The sequence below is a fragment of the Ammospiza nelsoni genome, chromosome 7 (genome assembly GCF_027579445.1).
Source record: "Ammospiza nelsoni isolate bAmmNel1 chromosome 7, bAmmNel1.pri, whole genome shotgun sequence".
NCBI lineage: Eukaryota > Metazoa > Chordata > Aves > Passeriformes > Passerellidae > Ammospiza > Ammospiza nelsoni.
In genome coordinates this window covers 11,757,355-11,774,163 of record NC_080639.1, presented here as the reverse complement: position 1 = coordinate 11,774,163, position 16,809 = coordinate 11,757,355, and the positions used below count along the sequence as shown (strand labels likewise).

The 16,809-nt window shown below is 40.7% G+C and overlaps 1 protein-coding gene across 3 annotated transcripts; it reads left to right on the top strand.

The window, feature by feature from the left end:
- The first annotated feature begins 1,230 nt into the window (after positions 1-1,230).
- On the top strand, positions 1,231-15,378 carry STK17B (serine/threonine kinase 17b). 3 transcript variants are annotated; one of them, XM_059476131.1, is made up of 8 exons: positions 1,231-1,283; positions 3,332-3,490; positions 7,133-7,345; positions 8,947-9,091; positions 9,338-9,464; positions 10,323-10,371; positions 11,674-11,853; positions 13,708-15,378. In XM_059476131.1, the coding sequence occupies exons 2-8, from the start codon at positions 3,369-3,371 to the stop codon at positions 13,976-13,978; spliced, it is 1,107 nt and encodes a 368-aa protein (XP_059332114.1). In that variant the 5' UTR covers positions 1,231-1,283; positions 3,332-3,368; the 3' UTR covers positions 13,979-15,378. The 3 variants fall into 3 exon arrangements, with proteins under 3 accessions (XP_059332114.1, XP_059332115.1, XP_059332116.1); XM_059476132.1 differs by having other exon boundaries at positions 3,329-3,490; XM_059476133.1 differs by lacking the exon at positions 1,231-1,283 and adding an exon at positions 1,533-1,554.
- The last annotated feature ends 1,431 nt before the right edge of the window (positions 15,379-16,809 follow it).

The window sequence follows — 16,809 nt, the reverse complement described above, 5'->3', positions numbered from 1 at the left end:
GACCTATTCTAGACTCTTCAAGAATGCTTTCTGCTTTCTTATCTTCATTTACCTTACTTTCATCTTAATGCAAGCCTTGCTGTGACTGCATGACTTAGGCACTGTAATAAACACAGCAATTACCCATTTCACTGGCAGTGCCATGGCACAAACAGAATTAACCCAGAAACTCTACTGGTGCACTGCTGAAATTAAATACACAGCTCTTAAACTCTTATGCTACATTACTATTACTGCCTTCATGATAAATGTATTATAAAACGGATGCTTGCAAATTTCTTGCTCGTTGGATTGCTTCAGAGGAAATCAATTTGACAAACAAATTGCAACTATTTTAGAACTCTTTCTGACTTCAACTTATTTCTGAACCATGCTTTAGGCTATTTTGAGTCTTTGAAACCACAGGTTGGAGTCTTTTAACTTTTTTTTTTTTCCTGTTGGCTTCTCAGGAGGCTCTGAAGACCCTGTTTCCACTTGAATGCATGACTGAGAGATTGTCAAACATGCTCCGTGCGAGCAGTGTACTTATAGAGGAGGACTGAGAGCTCTCTGTTCCCGGCAGCTCTCGGTGAGAACTGTGAGAACTGATTTATGGCTCGGTTTCTAACTGGACTGGGCCGGTGCTGCGGTCTCGGAGCCTTCGCGGCCGCGTCACTCGCACAGCGGCGGCGGGGCCCGCACGGAGCCTCTGTCCCCGCACGGCGCCTCTGTCGCCGCGGCCGCGGCTCTGTCCCCACCACGTCCCCCACCAGGACGGAGCGGAACCGCTGCGGCGCAGCTCATGTCCCCGGCTCCCCACCGCGGGGGATGCGCGGAACGCCGTCCTGTACCGGGACCTGGCCGCGCACCTGCCCCGCTGCTCCAGCGCTCGGGGATGCAGCGGACACCCCGAGAAGCCTTCGCTGCGGGGTTTCGCTGCCACAGCAGCGGGAGCGGGACGCGCCATCGGTGCCTTGTGGCCCGAAGCGGCGGCTCCGCGCACCCCGCGAGGTGCGGACACGAGCGGCCGCCCCGCACCGCCTCGAGCCCCAGCACCCGCAGCTCCCTCACGGCCGGGCGGCACCTGCTGCTGGGGGCCGGGCAGCCGGCAGGGGGCGCTGCCCGCCAATCGCCGGGGTTCTGGGCGCCGCGGCTGGGCGCGGATTGGGTGTTCTGCCGGGTGGGCGGGGCCTGGCACACGCGCTGCTGGGACAGCCGCTCCCCGCGGCTTGCGCTTTTCAAACGCTGAGAGGCGGAGAGACAGCGGCGGCGGAGCTGTGAGGGACGGCGGGCGGCGGCCAGCGGTGAGTGTGCCCGGGCGGGGACTGTAGCCAGCCAGGGGGCGAGTGTGCCCGGCCGGGGGGCTCCTGTGCTGTGCTGTGCTGCTGGCTGGGCGCTGTGGAAGCACCGCGCTGCCTCTCGCCCTGTGTCGGGTCGCGCCGGCGGCAGCGCGGGGTGCCTGTGAGGGCAGTCGGGGACAGGGCCGGGTCCCGCCCGGCCGCTGCCGCCCTCCGTGGTCGTTCGCTGCCAAACATCGTCCCGGCCCGGACCAGGGACTCGACGTCTTTAGAAAAGGTTAAAGGAGCTGGCTTTTTCCCCTGAAAACTTCCCTAGTTTAGTGGGAAGCCTTTTTTTCCTCACAGCTGGTTGAATCTCCTTCTCCTGGGTAGATGACGTGTTTCTTTGTGGGTTTCTGCCTGCTGTGGGTATGTGTTCTTCTCTGTTCTTGATGATACTGAGCTAAAAAAAAGGAGATGTGGTGTCTTAGCAGAGAAACAACGTCAAGGCAATGTGAGGCAGAAGTTCTCCTTAATAATTGCTCTGTACGAATGATCATGTGCAATGAAAGCTTATGTAATAAGCTCGATAATGGTAATAAATTTGATACTGGTAATCTCTCAGTCAGTGAGGCCAGTTATCGAACACAAATGGTTTTCTGCTGAAGTACAGCAGGAAGAAGGTTCAGTTTAGGAGTTAAAGTGAGCACAGCCCTAAGGAGAGTCATGTAAAATTTCAGACATGAAAATCATCCTCTTAATGTTAACTGCCTTATAATGGGGGCAGAAGGAATGCTTGCTTGTTACAGAGTGAGTCAAAGACTTGTGTATTGGATTGTATTGTGACCTTTTCATAATTTCTTGAGGAAGCTATTTCCTGCATATCAAATGATACTTTGAAGATATTTTTAAACTGTGTAATTTGGGTCTTTTTCCTGCTAAATTATGTACAATGATTTGAATCCAAAATAGTTCTAATATGAATATCCATGTTCCATCCCACACGGGAATGTGAACAATGCTGGATGGTAATGGCTTGCATTTGGATCATAATTAGTTTGAGTGCTCCCCCAGAAGTGTCTGACAGTGCATTTCTCTCATTTTAACTGCAAGTGTATTTTTGTGAGCTTGCTAACTGTCTCTGAAATGTAATTTGCCTTATTTTTATTTTTTCACTAATAAAGGTAAACCTGCTCTTTAACTTAAAGAAGCCATCAATTACTACTTCTGGTATCCTTCAGTAACCTTTTTCTGCCTTGCTTTTGCATTTCACCTGAAGAGATGCTTCAGGCCTATAAACGTGAACACCAAACCCCAGTATTTTTATTGGGTTTGGTTTTGTTGGTTTTTTTTTTTTCATTGTAGTAGAAATGCTGTGGGTGGTGTATCTTCATAATGTGCTGTTCTACTGGTTTATTAAGGTAATTTAATCAGGATTACTCCATCATTTGGTTCTAAATGATCTGAACTTGCAAAGAGGACCTTGTCCATTCATGCTTCTCTCTGACAATTAACTCAGCCTTAAAAAGGAAACTTGGAGGAGCTATGAGTGAGCCTAGTAACAAATGTGAATATTCGCACTGGGAAAAGAACCCCACTTTGTCCTCTTGTTACCTATTCCTGCTGTGTTGCTGTTAACAAACAGGAAGGAGTTTTGGTAAATTCCCCCAGGAACCAAATATCTGTTAAAAGTGTAAACTTAAAGGAAATGTGGAACTTACCCAGAATCCAGAGAAGAGTTTCAGAAAGATGAAGAAAGGGTACATCTCATTAATAGTTAAGTAGCTATTAGCATTTTTATTAGAACTAAAGCTTATCCCTAGTATCTTATGGATATGCTCCAGGGAGAAAAAAAACCCCCAACTTATCTGGAGTGTTTACATTATTAAATTAGCATGTCTTGCTTAGTATTCCTTTCAGGTTTTGTTTTTACAGTGATTAAATGTGTTGTTTTCAGGCTGCTGCTGAACAAAGTGGCTATTCTAGCTTTATAGCCCTAAACTCACAATATTTGTATACTTTCCTGTGCTGTAGCTATGGGATTTCCAAAACTCTTAATTGTTTTGCTTCAGCAGGTGGCTGGTGTAAGACAGAGACGTGCTGCTCCTGACCATGTCGAGGAGAAAGCTGGAGAATAAAAGCCTTTCTGGCTTGTTGGCCACATCTCTGCACACACCAATCAAGACAGAGAACTTCTACAATTTTTATATGCTTGAATCTAAAGAGCTAGGAAGGTAAGATTATTCCTTATTTTATTTGAGCAGAGGGATTTCTGCTGCAAGAAAATTCTCTGTACAATGAGGCAAACCTGTAGGTAGTAGATGGAGAATGAAATATGCCCTCCTCCTTCCCTGTCCCCTTCTTTGCCTCACGGTGGGTTCTCTAGGGACCAGGAAAAGGGACAGTGAGGCATAAGCTGCCAGCCTATTCCATGTCAGAGAGATCTGGTTTTCACAGATATGTAGATTTGGGATTATCTTCCATTCCCTGCCACATGGATTCCTGGGGCATGGCCTAAACAAGAGATGACACAGGGTGATACTGTAAGAAAAAGGATTTTGAGTTGGGTTCCAGGCGTTTGGGTGAGTGTTCTGAAACCCAGAAAACAAAGATCTTTTCTCTCCCCTCCCAGCCCCAAGCAGTTAGACTGAGCTTCAGACAAGCTGCTGTTTCAGAGCAGTTTTGCAGCCTGCTTGCCTTGCCCTTGTTTGCAGCAGTAAAATAGGAACTAAAACAACAAAGCACCCAAACCCTCGGTGTTTGTGACACTGTTTCAGCCACACAAGTGAGTGTGTGTTTTGAAATCCCTGGGTTAAGTCATACCTTGAGAATGCTCAGTGCACTGGGTGTAAAGCCATGCCAGCCTGATGCTGTGATCACGTTTCCCTGAGCAGAAATGTGCCAGGGCAGTCTCACAGCTGTGCTCCATAGGGATCCTCTGCACCTCCCTCTGTCAGCAGAGATGCTCTTCTGCCTGTGCTGTGTGAGCTCCTCAGCCTGCATTGTTCTCTTGGGTTTTTTCCTATTTTTCTAGCATGTGCTTTTTATCTGGTACACTTTTGGAGAAGTGCATGTTGCAGCCCATAACTTTCTTCTTTTCTTAACTTTTGTCAGCCCTGCTTTTGAATTCTAACCTCTACAGAAGCAGTTTATATGCAGCACCCTCTAAACTCAGGTATTGTTCCAACACTGGATTTTCAGACTCTGCGTACTTGTGAGATGATATCTAAAGCAAACAAAAGTGTAGATTTTGTGTGAATTCCAGAACAGTTTTTAATTTTTTCTGTGCACGCAAAACCAGGCATAACAAAGTAAGTGCCAAAATGCAAAGAAAACTGAAGCAGGACTCTGTTTTGCAAACATATTTGTGATTTCTCCTGGCCTAACTACATGTGTGTTTTTCATGTTTTTAAGTGTATAAATGCTTTTTAAGTGATGTAAAATCCATCTTTTCTTTGTAACCTCTCTAAATGATTAATATGCTTTAATTTTCACTTGCAGTTTTCTTTTTCCTGTTGAGATTATGTGGTAAATAGTTCTCTTGTTCTCGGCTTAAGCTTCCCAAGCCCCATTTCTTCCTCCCACACCCTTATCTGTTGGGTCCTTTGGTATTTAAGACACTGACTCACAGTGAAGCTGGCAGGTTAGGTTCTGTTTAGTGGGTTAAGTAGTTCTGTCCCTGGTGTGTGCGTGGCTTGGCTTCTTTTGAAGTAGTTAGATTTCTGTGGTTTCTGAGCTGAGATATGAAAACATCCTGAAATGAGTTTTTCTTGCAGAGCTGGGCTGTGAGGGGGATGCAAGGAGTGGGAACTGCTGCGCTTGTGTCAGTGCAGCGCTTCCGAGCTGATGTTGTCGTGTTCCTGGAGCAATTTCCACAGCTCTAAAAAGACTTTTTGGTCTTCTTTTTTTGCCTTAATTTTTGCCTTAATTGGCACTCTGCTAATAAACAAGTGGAAATTCGTACATCTCAAATCTGGAGGTATTACTGACCCTTCAGAGTTGTTGAACCCACAGGAACCAGAAGGAAGATTTGCCAAAACTACTGGGGAAGATGGTGCTGTTCTCATGAAACTGAACTGGTTCCCCTTTGTTAAGTTTAGAGACGCTTTGGTGGCTGGCAGGGCTGATGTGATGCTAAAAAGAGAATGTGAGCTGGAGGGGGGAGTGCTTCCAACTTGTGTCTATTATGAAATTGAGCTCAGTAACTTCAAATGCTCTGCAGTAATAAGCTGGGTTAACAGCTGGGAAAGAACCTGGCTGTTTCAGGCTTAAAAATAGTTGTTAAGGTGAAGAGTGTGCCTGTATCAGCCTAAATAACTTCCACCTTTAAAGTCTAGTGCTTTTAAAAAAGGGTAGAGAAAATCTACAACTAATTAATGTTCAAATAAATGATGACAGAAGGCCTGTTTTGTTGAATTTATTTTTAAGTTACAGTAGTATGATTCAAAGTAATCTTTAAATATTTAATAATTTAGGCACATTTGTGCAGTTATTTGCAAATGAAAATTGATTTTTTTTTTTTTTGCACGAGATGCTCATCCCTGTTTTGATTAAATACTGAAGTCTAGATTCTTTTTAAGTACTTTTTTTTAAAGAAATGTTCCTTGTAAGCGCTGGGATTTTTGCACCAGAAAAAAGGCAAAGCCTGTAAGGCAATGTGGTATTTTCTACTAAAGAAGCCAATTTAGTTTAAAGAACAGAGCTCAGATGGCTCATTCTGAGCTGTTTCATTATGTTTGTCCTTAGTATGCTGTGGTAACAAAAAACACAGGTGGACAGGCTCATTTTGAAGAGATAAATGTAGGCTGTGCATTTTGTATAAAGCTTGATACTGTTTTTAGAACTTTACTTACAGTTTATTGCAGCCTTTCAAGTTGTTTGTCTGTAAATAAGGTTTCTTTAAATAAATAGATTTTCTTGTATGTAAGGTTTCTCTTCACAATTTGAAAATACTTTGCTTGTATGCAACCAGGCATTTCTGGGAGTGCCAGAAATATTAGTAGCTATAAATTATTATTTTTTTCAGGAATTTATAACTTGGCTTTAAAAACTGCCATTTTTTCCTCCTAACTTTTTCAAAGATCAGCTTGGGGTTTTAACTACAGTATGTGGTTTTCTTCTAAAAACATTTTTTTGCCAAAATACGTTTTTGTTTCCATACCTAAACAGTTGGCTAGGAAATAAAGCAACACACTTGGTCTAACTGTAATTGAGGAAGAGAATGCTAAATGATGGGTGCTTTTCTATTAAGATGTTTTGAAACATTTTGCAGATACGTGGGATTTTTGTAGCAGTACTGCATGGCTTGTGGAAGGAAATTCTCTTTATGATTAAATTTTTTTCCCGCTGAAAACCTCCTGCCCCACCCATGCATTTAAATGTACTTTATTTTTCCTGTTCATTCTCTGCATTTCATAGGGGATTGCTTTGTTTGTTATTGTCCTGTAGGTGTTTTAATGAGGTTGAGGGTTTTTTAATATCTTGCAACCTGAACAGAGCTCTGGGCAGTCTGGTCAGCCTTGCTTTAAGCAGGAGGTTTGGAGGTTTTTAGGGACCTCCAGAAGTCCTTTCCAACCAAATTATTCTGTGACCTGACCATGGGAATGTCCCTGTAACCTGATACTCTGATTTAATGTTTAGCTAGGCTGTATAAAGGGAATTTTCCTGGGTCTCACCAGAGCCTCATCTAGCTTAGTGTCCTTTTACAGTGCCTGCAAGTCAATGTTCAGGAAACAGTGTAAGAGCAGGCCAAGCATGGCATTTCCCAATACATTTTTTTGTTTGTTTGCAATTGTTTGCTGTGTTTTCTTATTTCTAATATTAATTTATGCACTTTTGATTTCCTGCATCTCAATATTTCCCCTTTTGTTTCATAGAGGAAGATGTGCTGTGGTGAGAAAATGTGTAGCCAAATCCACAGGCCAAGAGTATGCAGCTAAATTTTTGAAGAAAAGGAGAAGGGGTCAAGACTGCAAAGCAGAGATTGTGCATGAAATTGCTGTCCTTGAATTAATGAAGTCCAATCCTCGCATAGTTAACCTGCATGAAGTCTATGAAACAGCAAATGAAATCATCCTAGTGTTGGAATAGTAAGTGTGCTTTCATCACATGTCCCATGTTTGCAGGAAAGCATCTTTCAATATATTAATTTTTTGCATGAGTTGCCTGAATGCCCAGAAGAATTGCAACAGTACCCTATATGCATGATGCTAATCTTTCATTGTAATATACTTTATATTTTTTCCTTTAATGATGTTTCAGGCAGGCTGACTGGAAATAATGTTCTTGGAATACTGTAGAAGGTCCTGAGTGCCTTGATGCAATTTAAATAAAAAGAAAAAAGTCACTGATTCCATGTGCACAGATTTCAAAGAGGTTGAGCACATCCATGCCTGTGAACTTGCAGTTAGCACTTGACATTTTTTTGGTGACTGGGACTTACAGTTACTTTGTTTGTTTTGAGCTCCTAAATTTAGTGGTTTTGTTGTTTTAAAATTGACTTTTGGAACAGTTTCCTAAAAAATTCCCATATTTTTTACAGATGTTCCCAAAGCTTCTTATTAGCTCTGAAAACAAGTTTAATTTGGGAATTGAATTTGCATTATCTATTATATTTGTTGTATGTGTAAATTTTTGTGGGGAATGTAGGGAACAAAAATACAGCCTGTGAAATTAGTTCTTTCTTAGCTTTAAGTTTCTTGTACAAAGTATTTGAAGTGCTGTTGATGGTGGTCTCTGTACACCATGATATATTCTTTGGAAAATTTGAAGGAATTTTGCTAGATTCTATCTGTAAAAGCTTTTTTTCCCCCCTGCAAATCCTTTCCTGCAGAGCTTTCAGCTCTTTACCCATGTGGGTGCCCACCCATCCAGACCATAACGTAACTTGAGTGCAGCAATACTGTGGGAGCCAGTGCTGAAAACCCTGTGAGAGCTGAAATCCATGGCATCCTCTGCCCTTCTCCTCACGTCCATGTTGCCTTAAGGTCACCTGGGGGGAGGCATTTCTGGCACCTCCCATAACCTTAAACAGTTTGTGCCTGTGTTCATTCATTTTGTCCATTATCTCTTTACTAGACTCTCATTTTAGAGAGTTTGGTAAACTCAGCAGTGAAGTTTCAGCTCAGTGATCTGGAGTTTTGAGGAAGCCCTTCATCCTTGAGAGAGACTTGAGGCACTCAGAGCAGGCTGAGTAATGATCTCAAACCCAGCCTGAAAGGAGGCAGCTGACACTGCAGCCAAGTGGAGGAATAACTCACAAACCACAGCAGCACATATTTCCATGCTGCTTTACACTGCTCTGAATTATTTATGAACTGGTCTCATGGAAGACATTTTAGATTTGACTTGAAAAGAAAGGCTTCTTTGATTAGGGACTGATGATAGAACTCAGCTTCTGGAAGGCATCTTCCCACTTGCTTGAGGGGATCAGAGCATTCTGAGGTTACCAGTCAAAGTGCTCTTTGCTGTCTCAGGCTATAAGGAAAGAAAAAGCATCATCACTTTTTTTCTCCCTTTTCTAAGTGTTTATATTAAGTGTTTCAGTGTAAATGTGTGAAAAGAAAAATATTCCCAGCCTCTCTGATATTACAGATATATGTTAGATAAATATGTGCTATTAAAAACATTTTTCCTTGCTGAAGTTTCAAAATTTAAACTTAACACATAGATGTTCTTCAATGTGTTTCAGTGCTGCTGGAGGAGAAATATTTGACTTGTGTGTCCCAGATCTGGATGACAGAATTGGTGAAAGGGACATTGTAAGGCTTATAAGGCAAATACTTGAAGGACTTTGCTGCTTGCATGAAAACAATATTGTTCATCTTGATTTAAAGGTGAGGCTGCAGCAGGCTTTGCTTTAGCACTTTATCTTCACTTTATTCTGTTCATCAAAGTAATTTGTTAAATACATTTAAAAGATGAGGAGAAGATGATTAAATGCTATTATGAGATTAAATATTTTTAAATAGTGTTTAGCAATAAGTATTTCATAATAGAAGCTGAAGTGTCATTTAGTACATTGGGCTTTTTTTTTTCTGATTGTATTTTATTAATTAGGAATGTAATGTTTTCTGTTCTAGCCTCAAAATATTTTGCTGAGCAGCATCAATCCTCTTGGTGATGTAAAAATTGTGGATTTTGGGATGTCCAGGAAGCTGGAGAATTGCAATGAACTGCGGCAGATCATGGGAACCACAGAGTACCTCGGTATGGAAGGGCTGCTCACAGCCTCTCATGTGGGCTTTCCAGAGAACAGGAACAGTTCATGGAGCACACTGAGCAGCTTACAGGCTGATAAAGAGCATCACAGGGCAAGGCAACATGTTTGAGCTGCTCTTTTTAAAGAGTAGTCAACAAATATTTGCACCAAAAAATCCTGAATTATATCAATAAGTGCAGCTCTCAATTTTATACTGTAGTATTTGTTAAATTGTTCTAATTGGAATTGAAATACAACATTAAGCATGCACAAAGAAATGTTCTTTGAATTAATGGAACATCTTTAAAGTTATCCAATATGATGACTTAATGAGATTAAAATATTTGTTGGAAAGGGAAAGATTGCTGTTAACACTTGGCCCTCTCTGAGGGACAAGTTTCCTTCATGGCTGCCAACACTCAGTGTTAAGAGCACTTCATTCTGCAGTGAATAACTTGTTACCTAGCCTATGCTAACAGCCACTGATCCTAAAATTGGCTTGGTCATTGTGGTGCAGCTTTAACATGCTGAAGACTCTATACACTCCCATTAAGAAGCTGTATAATTCAAAACCTCTTAAGAGAAAAATGTATGTGCATGCATCTGATTAGAACACATCTTGAAACTTGGAAAACTTGAGGCCATGTAGTGCCACTTCAGTGTCAACCAAGTAAACATCCATGTCTAGGCAAATGGAAATAACTTTTTGCCACCTTGTGGCTTGGAAATAATAAATCTAATTATTGAAACTACATGTTGAGTCTCATAATAATAGCTGGCAAAGAATGCCAGAAATGTAGTGTATGATTCAAGGCCATTTAAAGAAGATATTTATTAAAGCATTTTTTTTTCCCCCATCTCTTTAGCTCCAGAAATCTTGAACTATGATCCTATTACCACAGCTACAGACATGTGGTAGGTGTGATCTTCATTTTACTGAGGTTTGGTGGAATCCCTTAACAATCTAAGGGCCTGATGCAGTTTCATCTGGCTTCCAGGAATCCCCTTCTGTTAGTGGGCTGGCTGAAAGAGTGAGGGAAGGGATGAGAGGGATGAAGCCCTCAGGATTTACAGGAGTTTTTGGATCTGTTGCACACTTAGTGGGAAATGCAGGTGGCTCCTGAGCCTGTGGAGGAGAGGTGTTTGTTCTGAGGGAATAACAACAGTGGCTGGATAACATACTTTAGGTATTACTTACTCCTGGGTGACATGCTTCAGGTATTAGCTACTCTAGGACACTTCCCTCCCCACTTTTAGGTTGTTAAATAATTTTTTATACAAAGTGTAAGAAGGATGTAAACTTCCTACTTCTTATTTTTAGGGAAATATCTGCAGAGTGAATCATAAAAAATGACAAATACTTTGAACTGACCCACAACTTCTTGTGGCATTTTAATTTTATGTGCTATGTTAAAGACGAGTTTTGAAATGTTTCCTTTAAAACATAAAATCTTCAGCATCTTTATTAATATTCACTGTTAAGGTTGCTAGTTGCTCCTTTGAAGTCCTCAACTCATAGTAGTAACTAAATCTGTTCATGAATGGTTTTTAATCACATATTATTTGCCTGCTTTTGTGGGAAGACATAAGAAAACCCCTGTTGATGCTGTGCTCACCATGACAAACCCAGCAGCTGCATGTTTCCACACTGTAATGGCTTCTAAATTCTGATCTGTCAGATCACAAAAATGTTTTTATTATGCATCAAGAAACCACCTTAAAATTTATCATAGCTGGCATGATCTGTGGTACTCATGTTGATGTTCTTGGGAGAAACATTTCAGCTAGAAGAGATTGTAACACAACTCAGATGTCAAATGTACAGAGAGGTTGAATGAGTCTGCTCTGTCATCCAGAATTGCAGTGAAAGATGGGTTTTGTTTGCATGCAGATTAGAAAGTCTTGTCTTTTTTTGCAGCTCTATCATCCAGAATTGCCACATGTCCCAAGAGTGGGCTGTGTAAAAGTGGTATTTCCTTTTCCTAACAATCTCAGCAGGAAGAAAAGGATCTATTGAAATTAAAGAGTTTTCAAAAATCCCTTCATTGAGATATATACTCCTGTCTTTCCTTGTGTGTGTGCACACAAGGAAATTTGGGATATGCCAAGAAGTTTGATCTGCAGCACAGTAAACATGCAGGGTGTATTGTTCAGATTCTCCAGTAGCTTTACACATTTTGTTCTCTAGTGGCTTTATACATTGTGTTCTTACCTCAGGAACATTGGTGTCATCTCCTACATGCTGCTGACACAAGAATCTCCATTTGTGGGCGCTGATGTTCAAGAAACTTACCTTAATATATCTCAAGTTAACGTAGATTATTCAGAAGAAACATTCTCATCAGTTTCACAGCCTGCAAAAGACTTCATTCAAAAACTTCTCATAAAAAATCCAGAGTAAGTAGCAAACTCCTCCAGGCAAGAATCCTAAATTTGTGGAGCACCTAGAAAAAGTGAATGTTAATTTATGTGCTTAATGTCACTGACAAGATCAGTTGGACATTTCACAATGCATTGGTAGTTTTGACTGGCTGTTTTAAAGTGCAAGTTTATGCTTTTAATGTGTGAGAAGAATTTCGGATTCAATGTCTGGCTAAAATTGTCAGATATTACTTTTATTATTTTTACAGATAATGTTATTATTAGGGAGGCTTGTTCTTTGAGGTTTTTTTTGAGTTTCTTTATATTTTCATTCAGATAACAGATTATCAGATTTTATTATCAGATTTTATTATTTTATTATGCTCTAGAAAGGTCATGTTATTTTCTATAATTACTGTAGTTTGGAAAGGCAGTGCAGCCTCATTGCAGTGCTTTCTTGTTTCCTGACTCACCTTTATCTTTTTATTTAAACACCTCTCTTACTGTATTTTTATACTTGGCAGTGTCCTGCCTTGTTCAGTGTTCTAAAAATGATCTCAATCCAAGACAAAAACTTGTTTGTTTGTAAGACACACCCCTTACTCTGCATTCTTGGGGAGTTCAGACTTCACTCAAGACCTTGCAAAGAAGCTGAACTTTGAGAGTGAGCTGGTCAGGTATTGTTGATTGCAGTGCTAGATATGGTCACCTGTGGTGAGGCAGTAACCCTTGGCATCTCCAGAAAGCCTCCAGCAGGAGGAGTGAGCCTGCCTGCCTGCCTGCCTGCCTGAGAGAGGCTCTTGGGCAGGAGGAGAGGATGGGAGGTGATTTCTGGGAAGTGCCTGCTCTGAGGCAATGAGGACTCCATATAAAGTTACAAGAGTCCTTCCTGTCTTAACATCTCACGTACATGGTTTTTCAGGATCTGAAAGGATTCACAAAACCCCAGTATCATGAGGGAATCTTGTCTTTCATGTTTGTGGAGCATCTAGAAAAAAGTAATCAGTGAGGAAGAACCTGCTTTGATAACTCTTAGTGTGGACCTGTGGGATATTTGACATTCTGTAACAATTAATTCTCATTTTCTCCTGGGCATCTCAAGAGTGTGCATTATGTACTTAATAAACTGCCTTTTTTTTATTCCCATTCCAACTCTTGATGACACTACCTCCTTGAATTTTAAGAGGAAAAGTCTCTTAAAATTCTTAGAGAGTCAACTCTGTTAAGTTACACTTTTCTGACTGAAAAATATTCCTGTGTTCTGGTGGAGTGAGGGGGAAGTAGTGGCTTTGCTGTCCTGGAGCCAGTTTTCTGGCAAGTTCTGTGGAAGTTAACAATGCAGAACACAATTAAAACTTGCAGTAGCACTGTACTACGTTATCCACAGGAGCAATTTACTAAGTCTGGTTTGTTTGGTAGGATCTATATTTTGAAAGAGTTTATGCCAGATGAATTGCACGAGTAAAGCTAGAAAATGTCAGAGTTTGTGACATCCTGTTGACTTGGCTATCCTTGAAAGCATAATGACTGAATAATCATGAGCCTGACTGTTGATGGTCTGTATAAAGCATATTGCTTTAAAAGTAAAAGCAAGTGCCCATTTATGTGGACCATGTTGAAAGTATTCCCAGGCACCATGTTGAAAACATTCCCAGAGACTATGTTCCTTGTTCTGATGAAAGCTTACCAGCTTTAGGGTAAACTGTCAACTAAATTCAGATGCATGTAGCCAATACTTAACTGTGTTTTGTAGCAGCTGAGGTAGGGGTGAAAACACCAATATTGACTCTTCAGTGTCAATTTTGCTCAGGATTTTTAGCATCAGAGCTATTTTAGTTTTTTAGTATTATTGGAATTAACTCAAGCACCTTTCCCTTTCTCCCTGTGAAGGGACAGGCCCACTGCAGCAGACTGTCTGTCCCACTCGTGGTTGCAGCAAGGGGAGCTCCCACTCCTGTGCAGCCCTGAAGAGATCTGCTGCTCCTCTCAGCTGCCAGGACACACAGCCAAGTGCTCAGAAGAGTGGAGTGTAAAGTGCAGCTGCAGTGACAAGGAGGACAAGGAGAACATCCCAGAGGACAGCAGCACGCTCTCCAAACGCTTCCGCTTCGACGACTCGTTGCAGTATCCCCAGGAGCTGGTGACAGACTTTGTGTGCTAATGTACAACACGGACTTTCCATGGAATGAATTCAGCATAATCTGTTCCAGTGGTGACAAAAAGGTTCTGGCTTGCCAATTCGTGCAGCATTGGCATGCTGGAAATGCACTTTGATTCTTTTATGCTGGTGCCTCCTTTTCTATCCATTGCTGGCAGTGGATTTAACTCCTGAGGAATTGGAATTGTTGCGCCAATGAAATGAATTATTTTTTTTAAGAAGATATAATTATAATATTTTTGCACTTTTCAAGTTCTAGTCAAAAGATGGTACTAGTGTGAACAAACTGAAACCTGAAATGAGTTTAAGCATAGCCTTTGCCAAACAGTGGTTGAACACATGCATGCTTTTAGGACTACCTTTTCTTTTAGTAAGAAATTGGGAAGGGAAGCAGAGAAGCTGAATCTTGCTGGTTTACTGGAGTTGCTGGCTACCATTCTCATCACTTTGGATAGAGGCTAAATTTGATATGTTTTGGGGCTATGGTGCATCTCTTGGGGCCATTTGGAAAGTTGTTTTACCTCTAGGATCACTCATAGTTCTGCCTTATGGATCTGGGCTACTTGGGCATTATCATGCATATTCTGTATGGTTATGCTGTGTTGGATCTCTGCAACACTTGGCATAGAAAACAGGTAGATTGTCAATCCTTGTGCTTATGGCCCTTGGCTTCTTACCATAAATTGCATTGCAAGATGAGGTTTCTATGCTGATGTGAATATTTGAACTTGGTTGTTTGCTTTAATCAAACCTCTGAAATAGTATAATCTACTGCATTGAATTTCCCTTATCTTAAAAAAAACCCAAAACAATCCCCCCCAAAAAACCCACACAAACAAGCCCCAAAACACAAAGCCTCTAGTTAAAAGAGTAAACTGAAAATAACCATTATTGCCAGTGAAACAGCAATTAACAGTTTTTCTCTGTGTCCCTCTAATGTAGAAGTGTATCTTGCTGTCAATTAGTGTTGCCCATAATTATTCAGCTTCATGCCTGCTCTGAGAAATGGACTGCAGTGTGTTAGTATTTCAAGACAAACTACCTAAAAATTGTTTTAAGCCTTTAAAATTGGTTTGGTTAGTGGTATTTTTTAAAGTTCTGTGCCTTCCACTTTCACTTGTTTCTGGCTCTGAGGTAATAGTGCCTGTGTCAAGTTTTGTCTTAAAACAAATGCCAGTTGTGCCTTAACAACCTGAAAGTAATACTCATAAAATAAGCCCCTTAATCATAACAGAGCCTGTGAGCCTTTTTCGGCAGTAAATTTATTAAAACTCTTACAGATGTTTTAAAAGTAAATGCCACTTCAAAATATTTCAAGATTTTCCACTCCTCAAAGGTTAAATTTAATTGTCTTTAAATTGGATTTGTTTTCTGTAATAAAATACCACAATCTGATAATCTTTTGCAAGTGTGCCTGTGGATTTGTCAGTAGTTGGGCAGATTGGCATTTTGGAATACGACTGAGAGGTGAACCTGATGAGTGGTAAAAGGTTGTGTTTTATCTTCCTTCACACAAGGAAAAAGCAGGTTTTTCCCAAACATTTCAGTGTAAGGTGTCACCAAAACTCATGGGGGGATTCAGGACTGTTGTCTGGGTGTGGGGGGATGCTCACATTGACAAGTGGAAAGCAGACTGAGGTGTAGGGCGTGTAAAACTTCTCAGCTTCTGTTTGTCCGAAGAAGTTGTTCTCCAAGATTTAATGTCATATGAAATAAAGTAACAGGTTGGTGCAGCAGAGACAAAGCTCTGATGGCTGGGTGTGAATGAGCCACACCAGGTCTCCTCTGTGGATTAATTCTCATGGAGCTTTTCTCATTGGTACGGATTATATATATATGGTAACAGAATTACTTTTGCAGGAGCCAGCTGTTGGATTGTGCTCAGGTACTTTACACTCTTACTTTTCAAAGTCCTTGGCTTTTCCCAGTTGGAGGAGTCTTACCTGACCTTTTGATTTTTTTCCACCATCATGGACTCCAGTTTGAACTGGGTAAGTTAAAACCACAAATTATTCAATACATATGTAGAAGTTCAAGTTCACTTAAGATAAAGAAAAAAATGCCAAAAAGTAGTGTAAATAAAGGTAAAAAAGAATGTTTAAACAAAATTGTTATAATTTAAAATTCTGTCAAAGTATTCCTGAGTTGAAATTACAACTATTTTTTAGCATCTGCATATCAGCAAAATTAAGCTGATAGCATATGCCAGCATATGCCATCCAAGTACTTTATGATAAAGCTGTTATTTCCTAATATTTTTATCACAGTATCTGATGTTTACATTTCTTACTACTTTAGAGCTAACTTAACTTTAAATAATTGAAAATTGGTTTTATCCAAAGAATTTAAGTTTTGAAGACTTTATTTGTGTTTTATATATGCTTAAAATATACATTGAATCAGACTTTGTTTAGATAAGTGTGTTTGAGTTATTTTAAAATATTATTGTGCAAATTAACTCCAGTTGAATGTAAATACATGCACTGTAAGCAACTGTTAGTCTGTTTTGCTTCTTCTCATATTACTGGGACTTTCCAAGTGTGAATGAATGCTGAGTAACATTTTGAGATGACTGAAGTAAGATTTCTATGCAATTAATGACCTTTTTCTTTAAGAAAAAAAAAAAACTTTGCCATTTTCTCAAAACTTCCATTATTATTTTTTTTATTTTATTCACAGAATCAGAGGCTGATTGAGGTTGGGAGGGACCTCTGCAAGTCCATGCTCCCTGCTCCAGCCATCCCACCTAGGCCTTGCTGGGCAGAACGATGCCCAGATGGCTTTGGGTCTCCAAGGAAGGACACTGAGTCTCCCTGGGCAGCTCTGCAGTTCTC